The sequence below is a fragment of the Zea mays genome, chromosome 4 (assembly GCF_902167145.1).
Source record: "Zea mays cultivar B73 chromosome 4, Zm-B73-REFERENCE-NAM-5.0, whole genome shotgun sequence".
NCBI classification, from domain to species: domain Eukaryota; kingdom Viridiplantae; phylum Streptophyta; class Magnoliopsida; order Poales; family Poaceae; genus Zea; species Zea mays.
Window position 1 is genome coordinate 71,262,729 of NC_050099.1, and position 16,694 is coordinate 71,279,422.

Genomic DNA, 16,694 nt, shown 5'->3' on the forward strand with positions numbered 1-16,694 from the left:
AAGAGGAAGATCAAGCCTAGCAATCAACCTACACATTTGAGTTCTAGCACGTTCAGGACAATAATCCCAGTTACGGACAGTACCATCAGGGTTAAATTTAAGCATTGACTGCTTGCCCTGTTTAGCAAGCTTAACTTTGCAATCACGTTGATGCCTAAGCAAATGACCAGTACCACTAGTCGACACAGCAGACAATGTACATTTGCACCAATGACACTTACCACCATACCTGATCTTCTTACCATCTACGGTTCTGTAAAGTGGTTCGAAGTCCTGCCACACTTTAGATGTGCAAATTCTTTTGCGCTTCTTACCATCAGCATCAGAAGTGGGGGCAGAACCATTGTCGGTAGCAGCAGCACCCTCTTCAAGGTCAATAGGGGTAGGGGTAGGGGCAACACTGCTCAGATCATTGTTAATGGACTGAGATGGAGCATTTTCTTCACTTGGAACAATCCTCAGATCATTGTTAATGAACTGAGATAGATTCTCTTCACCAACATCTCCATCCATCACAAATTAGAAAGCTAGAGGCCGGAGCACCGGTTCCGTCGCCCGTCAAGATGGTGGCACGCACCGTTCCCTCACGACCTATCAAATAACAGCAAGGTCATGAGTTCATCACAGTCTCATAGAGAATAACAGATCAGGCACACTTACATTAAGTAATGGCGTACTAGACACAATAACCAAATAACAGCAAGGTCATGAGTTCACCTCTGAGCTTGACGCGGCTCGTTAATGGCGTAAGCAGTAGGGTCGGAGCACCGGTTCCGTCGCCCGTCAAGATGGTGGCGCGCACCGTTCCCTCACAACCTACCAAATAGCAGCAAGGTCCATCACAGAGAAGAACAGATCAGACACACTCACATTATGTAATGACAGGAGGTATTAGATACAATACTCAAATAGCAACAAGCATGTTCCAACAAATTACCAAGCAAGGTCATGAGTCCATCACAGAGAAGAACAGATCAGGCACACTCAAATTTTGTAATGACAGAAGGTACTAGATACAATAATAAAATACCAAGCAAGGTCATGAGTTCATCAAAGAGAAGAACAGATCATGAGTTAATGGCGTAAGCAGTAATGACAACAACCATCATCCAGAGTCCAGACATCTCACCTCTGTGCTTGACGCGGCTCGTTAATGGCGTAAGCAGTAGGGTCGGAGCACCGGTTCCGTCGCCACCAAGGTGGCACGCACCGATCCCTCACGACCTACCAAAATACAGCAAGGTCATGACCATGAGTTCATCACAGAGAAGAGCAGAGCAGATCAGGCACAGCCACATTAAGTAATGACAGGAGGTACCAGACGCAATAATCAAATAACAACAAGCATGTTCCAAGAAATAAATACCCAGATCAGGAGCATATGGTCCATGAAGAGCTAGATCCAGACATCTCACCTCAGTTAGTTAGGGTTAGGGACTTAGGGTTTACGACATGTTACCTGGGCCGGTCAGATACTCAGATCCAGGTCGATGTAGAGACAGGGAGGATAGGATTAGCCGGAGAACGAGCACCAGAACTCCAGAAGACCGAAGACGAGAGGTGGAGCACGGAGCACCGGACGAGCGGTGGAGCGCCAGACGAGCGGTGGTCGGTGGAGCACCAGACGAGCGGTGGTCGGTGGAGCGCCGCCGCGCCGGTGCGGTGGAGGCTTGGACCTTGGAGCGACCGAAGACGGAGGGCCGGTGCGCTGCCAGTTTGCGAGAGGAGACTGGAGAGGGGAGGAGGAGAGGAGAGCTGGAAAGCCGCCGCGCGAGTGAAAGTGAATGGACGCTAGGGTTTTCCGTTTCGGGCGATAGGAATTAGGGGCTGGCGGCTGGCTTATGGGCTGGGCGGCTGGCTGGCAGCTGGCTTCTGCTCACGCGTAGACGGGCCGATTTCAAAGCCCGATTCCGTCGTGCCGTGCCCGGGCCAGCCCAACGGGCCGAAACCGCTGCCGAGCACGGCACGCGCTTCGGGCCGTGCCAGTCCCGGGCCGAATTAATGGGCTCCGTGCCGGGCTTTCGGGCCGTGGGCTTTCTGGCCATCTATACCGGTAAGCATGTTTTAGTGCAAAAAAAGTGGGCTTAACAAGCTTAGAGGTAAACGGTCCGTGCCGGACTAGCACACCGTGCTTAGTTTCATGTCCAAGCCCAGCCCGCTTATTCGTGCCGGACCGGGCCAGGGCCGCATAGAAACGGGACGTATCGGGCTCGGATCGGGTCCAAACAGCGGGTTTCGTGCTGAGCTCGCGGGCCTGGTGTTTATTGGCCATCTATATATGTAGCGCACACCGCTCAAGCTTGGATACAGCATGCCCTTTTTGACATTCACCCTGCCGCCAGCTTCCAGCAGCCGGCGTCCTCTCAAGTCTCAACTCCCAAGGCTCGGCGACGTCACTCGATCGGCGTCAACAGCAGGCACCACGGCCACGCCCACGCAGACGCAGGGCAGTAACAGAAGTACACCATAGCTATGAATGGTCCACTACCATCCGCTGTCTTCGTCCCGGTCATGCATGCATGTTCCGCGTCACGGAGCAGGTGCGGACGGGACGGGCGCCCCTGGGGCATCGCCCACGCTGCGCTACCGTCCTCGCCGCAAGCAAACAAGGAGCCACCACCTCCCCGGTCGCCCCCTGTGCGTGCCCGTGATCGCAGATAGTCCGCCGCGCCACAGCGGTTACAGTGCTCTCGTGGCCCCTCGTGCATCCATCCATGCTCGTACAGGCAGCGAGTAGCTACTGGCAGGCAGCAGCGGCTCCTCGTCCGTCTATATATCCGTGTCTCTCTCACGCGCACCACTCACATTCTCTTGTCTCTTGCACATCCCCCGCTTCCTTCTTGGTCGTTTCTCCCCTTCTGATCCGTGCTAGCCAGCTTGCGTTGTGGCTGCTTGTCGCCAGATCTACCTATCCACCGTACCACAGTCGTCCACAGCGCGCGCTTACGATGGCGGTCGCCGCCGCTCGCCTTCTTCTTCGCGTCGTCGTCCTCGCGCTCCTCGCAGCCGCGCAGCAGGTCGTCGGGAAGAGCGCCGTGCTGTCTCTGCGGGAGTTGGATGGACGACGACGGAGTGCCGCGACGACGGATACCCGGAGCAGCCGCTACTACGTCGACGCAATGCTTGCTGAAACGCTAGGTACTGTGCAGTTCATGACGTACGTACGTGCTGGTGCTAGGTTTCCTCAGCTCCGATCCGTGTGACAGAAACTTTTGCATGCATTTGGAATTCGCAATCGATGTGTTCATGTTTCACAGGCACAGTATATTGCCCACGATAGTGAAGCTCACATGCAGTTGTTGTCATATGCATGCTCACTTCCCCATGTCTGCCATCTTCTTCAGGGGAGCACAAGAAAGCTGGGGCAGCAACAAGCGTGCTAGAGCTCAAGCGCCACTCCCTCACTGCCATCCCTGAAGACCCCGTCGCCCGCGACCGCTACCTCCGCCGTCTCCTCGCAGCCGACGAGTCGCGCGCCAACTCATTCCAGCCCCGCCGTAACAAGGACAGGGCATCAGCGTCCACGCAGTCCGCCTCGGCAGAGGTCCCGCTGACCTCGGGCATCCGGCTCCAGACGCTCAACTACGTCACCACCATCTCTCTCGGCGGCAGCTCCGGCTCGCCCGCCGCGAACCTCACCGTCATCGTGGACACGGGGAGCGACCTCACCTGGGTGCAGTGCAAGCCCTGCAGCGCGTGCTACGCTCAGCGCGACCCTCTCTTCGACCCCGCGGGCTCCGCCACCTACGCCGCGGTCCGGTGCAACGCCTCCGCGTGCGCGGACTCCCTCAGGGCCGCCACCGGCACGCCGGGATCCTGCGGTTCGACGGGGGCAGGCAGCGAGAAGTGCTACTACGCGTTAGCCTACGGCGACGGGTCGTTCAGCCGCGGCGTGCTGGCCACGGACACGGTCGCGCTCGGCGGCGCCAGCCTGGGCGGGTTCGTGTTCGGGTGCGGGCTCAGCAACCGCGGCCTGTTCGGCGGCACGGCGGGGCTCATGGGGCTCGGCCGCACCGAGCTCTCGCTGGTGTCCCAGACCGCGTCCCGGTACGGCGGCGTGTTCTCCTACTGCCTGCCGGCGGCCACCTCCGGCGACGCCTCAGGCTCGCTCTCCCTCGGCGGCGGGGACGACGCGGCGTCGTCCTACCGCAACACGACGCCCGTGGCGTACACCCGCATGATCGCCGACCCGGCGCAGCCGCCCTTCTACTTCCTCAACGTCACCGGCGCGGCCGTCGGCGGCACCGCCCTCGCGGCACAGGGGCTGGGCGCCAGCAACGTGCTCATCGACTCCGGCACGGTGATCACGCGCCTGGCGCCGTCCGTGTACCGCGCCGTGCGCGCCGAGTTCATGCGCCAGTTCGGCGCCGCGGGCTACCCGGCCGCCCCGGGGTTCTCGATCCTGGACACGTGCTACGACCTGACGGGGCACGACGAGGTGAAGGTGCCGCTGCTGACGCTGCGGCTGGAGGGCGGGGCGGACGTCACCGTGGACGCGGCTGGGATGCTGTTCGTCGTGAGGAAGGACGGCTCGCAGGTGTGCCTGGCCATGGCGAGTCTGTCGTACGAGGACGAGACGCCTATCATTGGCAACTACCAGCAGAAGAACAAGAGGGTGGTGTATGACACGCTGGGGTCCAGGCTAGGCTTCGCTGACGAGGACTGCAACTATGTATAGAGACTTGACAGGGAAGAGGATGTGGAATATCGGATTTCTAGTTATATGTTGCATGAACTATGCCCGCCTAACTACTGAATGTAGTTTGATGATCAAATCCCATAGTTTTAATATGACTAAAATCTTTACAATTTGATGGCTCCAGTTAGAATAGGCCATAATGTAGAGTAGAATATCATGACAGCTTTCTTAATATACCGAAAAAGAGCAATAGATATAGAATGCAGAGGAAGAATTATGTATTAGATGTCACACTATTTTGTGTTCACACCCACTACCGGACTCGTCTTTTTTTGCCGAGACACTCGGCAAATACCATTTTACACTCGGCAAAAAATACTCGACAAGCATTTTATCAGCAAAGAGTTCTTTGCCGAGTAATTTTTTCGGACACTCGGCAAAGAAAAAAGCACTTGGTAAATTAACAATCGCAAAAAAAACCCAAAAAAAGCAAAATATTTTTAAAATTATAGTAACAACTATCCAACCACTACCCATCGCCCTATCACTTTTCACCGTTATTTTGAATCAAATTTACATGTTTTGTCAAAAGTCAAATTTTCTTTTCAATATCTTTCTTTTTTCAGAATTCTATTTTTGTTCTTCCACCCATGCAATATAGAGCGAATGAGAAAAGAGGGGTTTCCCTTAAAATAGGCTTTGAAATAGAAATCTGCTGAATTTAAATGTTTATTTATTTATTTCTTTTCTATAGTATAAGAAAAATGAATTAACAGGGCGTTTGGATCCCTTCATTTTATAGGAATTAGAATTCACTTAATGAAGTTACCTATTTAGCTTGGAATTTGATATTCCATCACTTTCCAAAGTTCTAATATAAGCTTATCTCAAATTCATGGTGTGGTGGATGGGAAATGATTTTATGTATTAATAGTATTTGTTTCTATTGTATAACTTATAAGACACTTTTTAACTCACTCCTCTATAGTAAAAATATAACACATAAATATCTCCGACATCTTGCTAATAATAATATACTGATATATTTTGCATAAAACCGAATTAGCTCAATTGATATATGCCTAAATTACTATTATTAGGATGGAATTCATTTCCAATTGTTGGGGGCCTTCGTCTTTCGAAGGTCATCAAAACATGATTTAACAATGTTTCCCGAGTGTAATATATGAACAGGTGCCTTCGGATTTGGATCAGAACCACACAGTGTGAAAAGCACGAATAATACGAAGGTTGATGCAGCGCTGAAGCTACGTGCAAGGGAGCTTCGGCATAACGGCAGAAAAGGGAACCGACTTAAAAGGGAAAAGGCTATTTAGACCTCGGTGGATTACCTTAAAGTTATTAGCAAATGTAAAGGGCATGGGTGTAATTTTACACGGGTTGTGTCTCGTACCTATAAATAGATGAACAATACCTCTGTACTGTTCACGCTGACTTGTATTTGCTCGTGCGTCACGCTTATACTTTTTTACCTTCTGTCAAGCCGAAGGTACACATGTAATTCAATATTATTTCTATTTTTCCATGATGATAAAATAAAGATGAGGTGATAATGTTATATAATTGCTCATGTTATCTCTTACATTTCATATGCTTCTCCTTTTATTAACATATACTGCGATGATGAAGGTATGTCCTTCATGACTTTTGTCTAAAGATCATTATATCCTAAGGAAAATAATGTTTCGAAGGACGAATGGCATTAACATTTAATTTTTTTAGTGTTGCCTTGTTCTTAACTCATAGCACTTGAGAACAAGTCCCCAACATTGGCGCCCACCTCCGGTGAACCCTTTTTTCGACCACCTTCGGCAAGCACTGACCTTCGTCATGCCACCGAAGAAAGCTTCAGCGCTAGGGGCTACCGCACTGCAGCCACTGGACCCAAATCAGGAGACCCTTTCTCTTCGAGAGGCCCGAAGCCAGAAGAGGAAAGCCACTAGCCCAACACTCCAGGAGGAGGAGTTGGACCAAGAAATCAGAAACATGGAGATAATCCATCAGCAAGTGTTGGGGACTTGTTCTCAAATGCTATGAGTTAAGAACAAGGCAACATAGAAAATGTTAATCGTTAAAGTCCTTCGTCCTTCGAAGCATTATTTCCCTTAGGATATAATGGTTTTTGGACGAAGGTTATGAAGGGCGTACCTTCGTAAATTCATTATACAATGACGAAGGATAAAATGTAGGGAATACAAAAGACAACATAAACAATTATATATTATCATGTATAAACAGAAATATCGTTGAATTATAAATGTACCTTCAACTTGAAAGAGATGATAGTACAAGCGTGACGCAAAAAGCGAATGCCAAGTCAGCGTCCCCAGTACGGGGGTACTGTTCATCTATTTATAGGCACGGGACTCAACCCATACAAAATTACATTCATGCCCTTTACACTTGATAATAATTCTATAGTAATCTATCGGGGTCTAAATAGCCTTTTCATCTTTAAGTCGGCTTCACTTTTTGCTGCCACGCCGAAGCTTTCCTGCTCACACCTTCGGCGCTGTATCAACCTTCGTATTATTCTGGTCTACTGTGATGCCGACTTGAGTCCGAAGATACCTGTTCACACATTATACTCCAGAAATACTGTTAAATCCTGTTTTTGAGGACCTTCGGCAGCCGAAGGTCCCCAACAGTAGCCCCTCGCAATATTAATTTGTTTTAAAATAATAAATTTAAATTGCGACATGGACGAAGGTTTTACGCCGAAGGTCCGAAAAAACACCTTCCCTTTGCTAGAATAGCAACATTCACTGACAAGTGGGGTCTTTCAATTTTCAACGCACTTGGCGTATAAATACGGTCATACCGCAAGCTCATTTGACACGCTCTCTGGCCAACTGCTCCCGCTCACTCAATTTTTAGCTCTTGTGCACTAAGATTTGCTAAGCTTTTAGTTTTGAAGCTTCGGCTTTGAAAATAGTTTTTTAGTGTCTCCGAAGATGTCTGAAGATAAGAAGACTGCTGCTGAGATGAAGCTGAGCCTCGACGAAGAGAAAAACTTGGGGTTTCTTATAGCGATGTCAAAAACCAATACAGAAAAAATCACCAAGGAAATTCTGGAGGGTTTGTCTGAAGATACTGGTGACAGTGACAGTTATGATGTGGACAGTGGTGGTGAAGACTCCGAAGATCGTCCCTGGCGACCAAGCCATTCAGTTTATGGTAAATCAACTATCAAAGAGAATCATCTTGTGAACATGAGAGGAAGGTATTTCCGGGATTTGTCCATTGTGAGGGCCGACGAAGGGGAAAAAACTTGTCCACACCCTGAAGAAAATGAATTCGTAGTGTACCGAAGCTTTTTGAAAGCTGGACTGCGATTTCCCTTGAGCAGCTTCGTTGTGGAGGTGCTGAAAATCTTCGAAGTCTATCTTCACCAACTTACCCCTGAGGCAATCATAAGGCTGAATATCTTCGTGTGGGCCGTAAAAAGCCAAGGTCTGAAGCCTGATGCAAAAAGCTTCTGCAATATACACGAATTATCCTACGAAACAAAACCTTGGGGTAAGGAACAGTATCATAATAATTTTGGCTGCTACAGTTTCGTTTCTCGGTCCGGGTCAAGCTGTCCCGTGCCAACCTTTCGGAAGAGATGGCCCGGAGACTGGATGACAGAATGGTTTTATGTGAAGAATGACCTGTCAGTACGAGAAGATATCAAAGGTGTAATTATGCGCCCTATTTGGCAAAGCTTCGGCCTTCGGAGGCCGAAGGTTGAAATGAATGAAGCTGCCGAAAAATGCCAGAGGGCCTTCGGCGTTATCTGTTCTTTTATTGGAACAAGAGATTTAGTACAAGAGCATATTGCCTTCAGGGTATGGCCGCTCGCGGAGAAATGGGAAATGCCACAAGAAACCATAAAGGAGGCCGACGAAGGTGGACTTATCAGGCTGAAGTACACTTTTAAGTTCGGAGATAAATTCGTTGAGCCAGATGATGACTGGTTAAAAAGTATTGAAAATTTAAGTGATGAACTGCTTGGGGCTTATTCGAAGGCCGAAGATACTGCAATGTCAGCAGCCTTCAGAGGCCGAAAAAAGAAGAGGCTGAATCGGGTATTTGATGCAATCGGGTTCGTCTACCCTGACTATTGCTATCCCATTCGAAGGCAGAAGAGAAAAAACACAACCTCTGCAAAAGAAGAAGCTGCAACTGCTCCTAGCGAGCCAGAACCGAAAAGAAAGAAGATTAAGGTCCTCACACATCGGCCACGCTATATTGAACCAGCTTCGGTGCCTGAGTTTACCGGAGAAACTTCTTCGGCCACCGAGGCTAAAAAGCCAACCAAACCAACCTTGCTGCCAGAAGTTGCAGAAATGGCCGAAACGCCAAAGAGGATAGAATTGGAAGAACCGAAGATTTCGCTACTAGAAACCGAAGAAATGGCCGAAGCGCCATCCACAGAAAAAATGGAAAAAGTGAAAAAACCAACTGAAGAAAAAACATCAGAAGTTGTGAGTCCTGCAGCAAATGTTGAGACAGTAAAAAATCAAAAAGTGCCAGCAGTGACTCCGAAAAGAAAGAGAATGGCTAATGTGCTAGATGTACTGGAAACAATCAAATCTTCAAGCACACCTCCGAAGAAGGCTGCTGTCACTCCTGAAACAACAACTGAAATTTCTGATACTAAAACTCCAGAGCAAGAACCTGAAGCCGAAGCTGGGTCCTCAGAGCCCGCAAAGATAAAATCCTTGGAAAGTGAGGCAGAAAAAATAACAAAGCCAACTTTTGTTGAAGAAATCGGTGTCATTGCCCCCGAAGCATCCCCCAAAGTTCACGATTATATTGTTCGTCATGCTTCGGGGAAAAAACTATCAGAAAAAGAAGAGCAAGAGGCCCAGCGCTACGCCCAAAAACTGAAGTATCCAAAGGGGGCGTTAATATTCAATGGCAGTGGAGAAGAAGACTTTTTGTATTGTCTCCCTGACAGCAAAGAAATTTCTGTCTGCCAGGAGATGAGCAAGAGCTTCGGATTCCCAACACTGGAAGACGGGCTCTCAGTGTTATCGAAAAATGATTTGGCCGACAGCCTAGCATATAATAGCTTAAAGGTACAACAAATGGAATCTTTGTAATTTCTTGCTGGGACCAAAATTTTTCCTTTAGTTAAATTTATTGACACACACATATTTCTCTTTGCAGGGCTTGATACTTAGCAATGCCCTCAGGGCACAGAAAGTTACTGAAGACGAAGGGTGTACTATAGCCCTGAGCAACCTTCGTTCCGAAGTAATTGAACTGAGGAACGAAGGTCTCGAAAAAGATAAGATATTACATTCATTGATAAATAAAATAAAAGAAGACGAAGCTGCTTTTAAAAGTCAAGCTGAAGCTCAGAAGCGCGAAATTGAAGATCTTCGGAAACAACTGGCCAGAGCCAAGGAAGAACGCATACTTGAAGAAACAAAGCGAGAACTCAGCGACCAATGGGCAGATCACTTAGAAGGAACTGTTGAAGAGCTTCGGTCATCCAAGAAGAGATGCTATAACAAATCTATAGAGTGTGTTAAGAAGTTAAAGGCTAGCTTCGCCAGGGTCGGCGCCTTCTCAAGCGAAGAAAACTTTACAAGAGGCAATCCCGAAGGTCCCATCGAATGGATCGACCACGAAGCTGAGGCATTCGAAGAAATTTTAAATAGCCGTGGAGACATATGTGCTTTCTCTGGTGCCAGAGGAATTGCCACCATTTTAGAGAAGAAGGGTTGCGAACATGTAAAAAGTTTAGCACAATCCGAAGCTGCTTTGTCCTTTGAAGATGCAAGAGATCCTTCGGCCGAAGCTAGCATGATCGGTGGAAAATTTTTCACCGATATCTGGGATAATGGTGGCCGAGAAATGGCCGGAGAAATTATTCAAAAAAGTGAAAAGGGCATTCACGATGCTAGAGAAGTGGCTGAGGCTGCTGAAAAGAGCGTAGAGCCCGAAGGTCAATTAGGTATTAACTAATAGTTTTTATTGTGTTGTAATTTTAGGTTTTAAAATTCGTTTGCAATTTGTAATAGCAATGTAGCCGTATCCTGTCCTACTTCAGATTCTGCTAAAGCGTCTTCGGGCCCTCAGCCGAAAGGAGATGACGAAATAAAAAAGATGGCTGAAGCTATTATGGACGAAGTCGTCAATCGGCTCCTGAACGAGGCTGCAGAAGTCGTTTTGAGAGAGGATTAAGTATTATTGTAAAAACTTCTGAAATGTAATATATTGTAACATTTTGTAACCCTGAATGTAATATACCTGTTTTTATTGCATAATTCTTTACGATGCATGAAACTTTATACGTACCGCTTTTGAGTCTTTGACGAAAAAACACCTTCCCTTCTTTTCATGCTTCGTGAAGAAGAATTTTTCTTTGTCACAACAATGTCCAGTGTTCTGATGAATAATATCCAGGCTTCGTGAAGATATTTTCCGAAGCTACACCTCCGAAGATCAATAATGTATCTCTTTGTGACATTATGATTTTTCCCTTTTTTCAAAACGTTTCCCCTTTCTTCAAAACGTTCTTCTGTAGATTAATATTGTGTCCATCTCTTGTGCCATATGCAACATGATGTATGATGCTTATGCTATGCGAAATGATGCGATGATGTTATGTTATGTGAGGTGATGTTTATTCCGAAGATGTACGCACATCCCTGCAATAAAACACAATCTTTTATAAGCCTCCCTTAGGAGCTTCTTCGCCTTTTACTTCAGCGGAATCAGCGTTTATTTTTCGCTGTAAGCCTCCCTTAGGAGCTTCTTCGCCTTTTACTTTCAGCGGTATTCGCGTTGACTTTTCGCGCTTCGCCTTTTACTTAGGCGGTATCAGCGTTGACTTTTCGCTGTATGCTCTGCATTCCCTTTGGAACGACTTTGGAGCAGAAAACTTACACTGCGCTCCCTTTGGAGCGACTTTTTGTGACTTCGGCAAACTTACTCTGCGTTCCTTAGAACGACTTTTTGTTGCTTCGAAGAATTTTCGATAATCCGAAGGTCCTCTTTGTTATCATAAACCTTTAAACTTCAACAACTTAGGCCTGTGAAGAGAATATATTTTCCTTTTGGCAAACAACGAAACTATATTCATGAAATCTAAACAATGTCCTTTATTACACAGAAAAGAAGACTGAATAAGAAAGACTGCTTATTTAGGTAGGATATTTGTCAATATATGTGCTTTGACTCTGGCACAGTGCTGTTGACTGTACGAGCTTCGGACTGCTCTCTGAAGTCCCTTTGGTGTGGAGCATACTGACTCCCTTCTGGCTGCTGGCCTTGTTGCAGCGGAGGTGGAGGCGGAGGCTGTTGCCAGGAAGCTTGAGGTTGACTCGCCGAAGCAACAGAAACTGCATGGTGGTTGCCCACATATTCTGGGATGTAAGGTGAATGATACGAAGCAGTATGCATGACCTGCTTCGGCTGAGCTTGCTGTGCTGCGGCTTCGGCTATTTCCTTTTGCTTCTGGATGGTAACATGGCACATCCTGGTGGTATGGCCTTTGTTCTCACCGCAAAACAAGCAAAAAATTCTTCTTGGTTGATCCCCGAATCTTCCGCCGAAGCCCCTGGCGCCTCTGCCTCTTGGGGCTAGTGGTCGGAAGAGCCCTTGCTGTTGCCCCGAAGCCTGTGAGGAACACTGTGGCCTTTGCTGTTGGCTCCCTCGATCATCATTTTGAGCAGAGTTGTGGATTGATCTAACATGCCTCGGATAAAACCTTCCTCCGAAGCCCCTGGTCATCTCAGAAAACCTAAAAGCCTCCTCCCTTCTTTGGCGGAAATCATTATCGGCCCGAATGTACTCGTCCATCTTCTGGAGCAGCTTCTCCAAAGTTTGAGGGGGCTTCCTAGCGAAGTACTGAGCTGACGGTCCTGGTCGAAGCCCCTTGATCATGGCCTCAATGACAATTTCATTGGGCACCGTTGGCGCCTGTGCCCTCAAATGCAGGAACCTCCGGACGTACGCCTGAAGGTATTCTTCGTGATCCTAGGTGCACTGGAAAAGAGCTTGAGCAGTGACCGGCTTCGTCTGAAATCCTTGAAAGCTAGTTAACAGCAAGTCCTTCAGTTTCTGCCATGAAGTGATCGTTCCTGGTCGAAGGGAGGAATACCAGGTTTGAGCAACACTCCTGACAGCCATAACAAAAGATTTGGCCATGACTGCAGCATTGCCACCATACGAAGACACTGTTGCTTCGTAGCTCATCAAAAACTGCTTCGGGTCTGAATGGCCGTCGAATACGGGAAGCTGAGGCGGTTTGTAGGACGAGGGCCAAGGTGTAGCCTGCAGCTCAGCAGACAGAGGAGAAGCATCATCGAAAACAAAATTCCCATGATGGAAATTATCATACCAGTCATCTTCGTTGGGGAAACCCTCCTGATGAAGATCTTGGTGCTGAGGCCTTCGGTGCTGCTCATCCTGAGCAAGATGACAAACTTCCTCAGAGGCTTCGTCTATCTGCCTTTGCAGCTCAGCTAGCCTAGCCATCTTTTCTTTCTTCCTCTGCACTTGTTGATGAAGCATCTCCATGTCTCTGATTTCTTGATCTATCTCGTCCTCTGGCGGTGTCGGGCTGACAGCCTTCCTTTTCTGGCTTCGGGCCTCCCGAAGAGAGACAGTCTCCTGATTGTGGTCCAGCGGTTGAAGGGCTGCAGTGCCAGTTGCTGAAGCTTTCTTCGGCGCCATAACGAAGGTTTATGATCGCCGAAGGAGTTCAGAAAACTAGACTGTGGAAGTGAGTTCACCGGAGGTGGGTGCCAATGTTGGGGACTTGTTCTCAAATGCTATGAGTTAAGAACAAGGCAACATAGAAAATGTTAATCGTTAAAGTCCTTCGTCCTTCGAAGCATTATTTCCCTTAGGATATAATGGTTTTTGGACAAAGGTTATGAAGGGCGTACCTGTTGGGTCTATGCTTCGTCGCCGAAGGTCTTCAAGGGAGAAGCGGTTTTCGGCTGAAGCTGTTTGCATGAGATGACCGAAGGTTCCTTTCCATGAAGCTTCGACAGTATAAACTGACTTAAAGATAGAATGACTTTTTAGTCCATGAAGGTCTGAGTCAATGTTGTAAGCTTTTATAAGGGGCATACTTGTAATTCCTCACAGGCTGCGTCCTGTGCCTATAAATAGTGAACAGTATTCCGTTGTTGTTCACGCATTCTGGTAACTGCAATCGCATATTCTGGAATTCAACCTTTTGCCAAGGCAGAGGTATTATTGTATTCAATGATTAAATATAAGAAGTAAATATAATATAATTCGTCTATGATTTATTTACCTCTTTTGTACCTTTTATTTTATTTTATGTCGTCTTACAATATCTATTGAAATTTTATTACGAAGATTTAAGCTTCATAATTTTACTCTCATCAACCTTCGTCCAAGGCCCATTATCCTCAAGGGAATAATGTTTCATGGACGAAGAACGTTAACATTTAACACTTTATGTTGCCTTGTTCTTAATTCATAGCATTTGAGAACAAGTTCCCAACATTGGCGCCCACCTCCGGTGAACTCACTTCCACTTTTTGAGCTGATGGCTTCGTTCAATGATCGAGCTGGGGCTGCTTCGGACCCGAAGCTGGTGCTTTCGATTACAGGCGGTTCGTCCTCAGAGCCAGCCAATAAGAAGCAGAAAAAAGAAGCACAGAGAAGGGTACAGCATGTTGGGGTGCAAGGACCCTTCATCAAGTCAAGATGGTCTCACATTCCTATCACCTTCTCCCAAGAGGACCTTCAGCTCAAAGATTACCCACACAACGATGCCATGGTTATCTCTTGTGTTATCAAAGGATTTCTGGTTCACAATGTCTTGGTTGACACAGGCAGTGCAGCTGACATCATATTTGCCAAAGCCTTCAGGCAAATGCAAGAGCCAGAAGATAAGATTCATGATGCTACACATCCTCTTTGTGGTTTCGGAGGGAGACAGATTGTAGCACTGGGAAAGATCACCATGTCAGTGACCTTCGGATTCATCAATAACACTAGAACTGAGCAAATTGTGTTTGACATTGTTGACATGGAATACCCTTATAATGCAATTATTGGTCGTGGTACCCTCAATGCCTTCGAAGCAATCCTTCACCCTGCTTATTTTTGCATGAAGATACCTTCGGATCAGGGACCCATCGCTATTCATGGAAGCCAGGAAGCTGCCAGAAGGGCCGAAGGAAACTGGACTGATTCAAAAGCAATCCATAACATAGATGGAGCTGAAGCTTGCGAACAATACAAATTCAGAAGGGAGAAAGCAGCTTCAGCAGATCAGCCGAAGCCCATGCTCTTATGTGAGGATGTAGCAGAACAGAAGGTGCTGTTGGGCTCTCAGTTATCCGAAGCACAAGAGAAAACCTTGCTAAGGTTCTTGTTCAACAACAAAGATGTTTTTGCATGGTCAGCCAATGATCTCTGTGGAGTTAATAGAGATGTTATTGAGCACTCGCTCAATGTCGATCCATCCTTTAGACCCAGAAAGCAAAGGCTTCGGAAAATGTCAGATGATAAAGCTGAAGGTGCTCGCAACGAAGTCAAAAGACTCCTCAGTGCAGGAGTTATCAGAGAAGTGAAGTACCCAGAATGGCTAGCTAACACTGTTATGGTAAAAAAGGCCAATGGCAAGTGGCGAATGTGCATCGATTTTACAGATCTTAACAAGGCTTGTCCGAAGGATGAATTCCCATTACCAAGGATAGACTCTTTAGTTGATGCAGCAGCTTCTTCAGAGCTCATGAGTCTGTTAGACTGTTATTCAGGCTATCACCAAATTTGGATGAAGAAGGAAGATGAGCCGAAGACTAGCTTCATAACTCCAAGTGGCACATATTGCTATCTTCGGATGCCTGAAGGGCTCAAAAACGCTGGAGGAAGTTTCAGCCGAATGACTGCGAAGGTTCTCCAATCTCAAATAGGCAGAAATGTGCTAACTTATGTTGATGACATCATTGTAAAAAGCACGAAGCAGGAAAATCATATTGCTGATCTGCAGGAGACCTTCGCCAGTTTCAGGCAAGCTGGCTTAAAGTTAAATCCAGAAAAATGTGTCTTCGGAGTGAAGAAGGGGAAATTTCTTGGATGCTTGGTTTCAACAAAGGGAATTGAAGCTAATCCAAGTAAAATTGAGGCTATACTTCGGATGGAGCCACCAACTACAAAGAAGGGGGCTCAAAGATTGACAGGGAGATTGGCATCTCTCAATAGATTCATATCTAGATCAGCAGAGAGAAACTTACCATTCTTCGAAGTGCTCAAGTCAGCCGAAGTCTTTCAATGGGGACCAATCCAGCAGAAGGCTTTCGAAGAACTGAAACAGTATTTGATAGACCTAACAACATTGACTCCACCAATGCCAGGGGCTCCTTTATTATTATATGTGGCAGCTTCGCACTCAGCGGTAAGTGCAGCACTTGTCCAGGAAAAGATTGATGGTCAAGACAAGAGGCAGGCCCCGATATATTTTGTTTCCGAGGTTCTTAGTTTATCAAAGAAAAATTATACAGAGTTGGAGAAGGTACTGTATGCTGTCTTGATGGCTTCCAGGAAGCTTCGGCACTATTTTCAGGCTTACAACATAATTGTTCCTTCTTCACAACCTCTGAAGGATATCATGAGGAACCGAGAAGCTACTAGAAGGATTGGAAAATGGGCTGCAGAACTCAACGAATTCTGTATTGAATATGTTCATAGATCTTCGATTCAGTCTCAGGCATTAGCAGATTTCATTGCTGACTGGACGCCAGGGGCTCAGGAGGAAGAAACAAATAAAGATGCCGAAGCATGGACAGTGTTTTGCGATGGATCTTGGGGAACCTTCGGAGCAGGAGCGGCTGCTGTGTTGGTTTCACCTTCCAAGGTTAAAACTTGTTATGCGGCAAAGCTTGACTTTAGTTGCACAAATAACATTGCCGAGTACGAAGCCTTGCTTTTAGGTCTTCGGAAGTTAAAAGCAATGGGAATAAGAAGGGCCATACTTAAAACTGATTCCCAGATTGTTTCGGGTCATGTTGACAAGAGTTGCAAGGCTAAGGATCCGAAGCTTGAAAAA

General features: G+C 47.1%; 1 protein-coding gene across 1 annotated transcript; it reads left to right on the forward strand.

Moving 5' to 3' along the window:
* Positions 1 to 2,839: 2,839 nt before the first annotated feature.
* LOC100382168 (uncharacterized) lies at positions 2,840 to 4,796 on the forward strand. The gene is made up of 2 exons (NM_001174928.1): positions 2,840 to 3,138; positions 3,345 to 4,796. Exons 1-2 carry the CDS (start codon positions 2,949 to 2,951, stop codon positions 4,676 to 4,678), a joined length of 1,524 nt encoding a protein of 507 aa, NP_001168399.1. The 5' UTR covers positions 2,840 to 2,948; the 3' UTR covers positions 4,679 to 4,796.
* The last annotated feature ends 11,898 nt before the right edge of the window (positions 4,797 to 16,694 follow it).

Bases quoted from the DNA above. Each gene is read 5' to 3' on its own strand.
- LOC100382168 (NM_001174928.1), top strand. From the start codon at position 2,949: ATGGCGGTCGCCGCCGCTCGCCTTCTTCTTCGCGTCGTCGTCCTCGCG. The intron at 3,139-3,344 runs GTACTGTGCAGT...CATCTTCTTCAG, and splicing joins AATGCTTGCTGAAACGCTAG to GGGAGCACAAGAAAGCTGGG.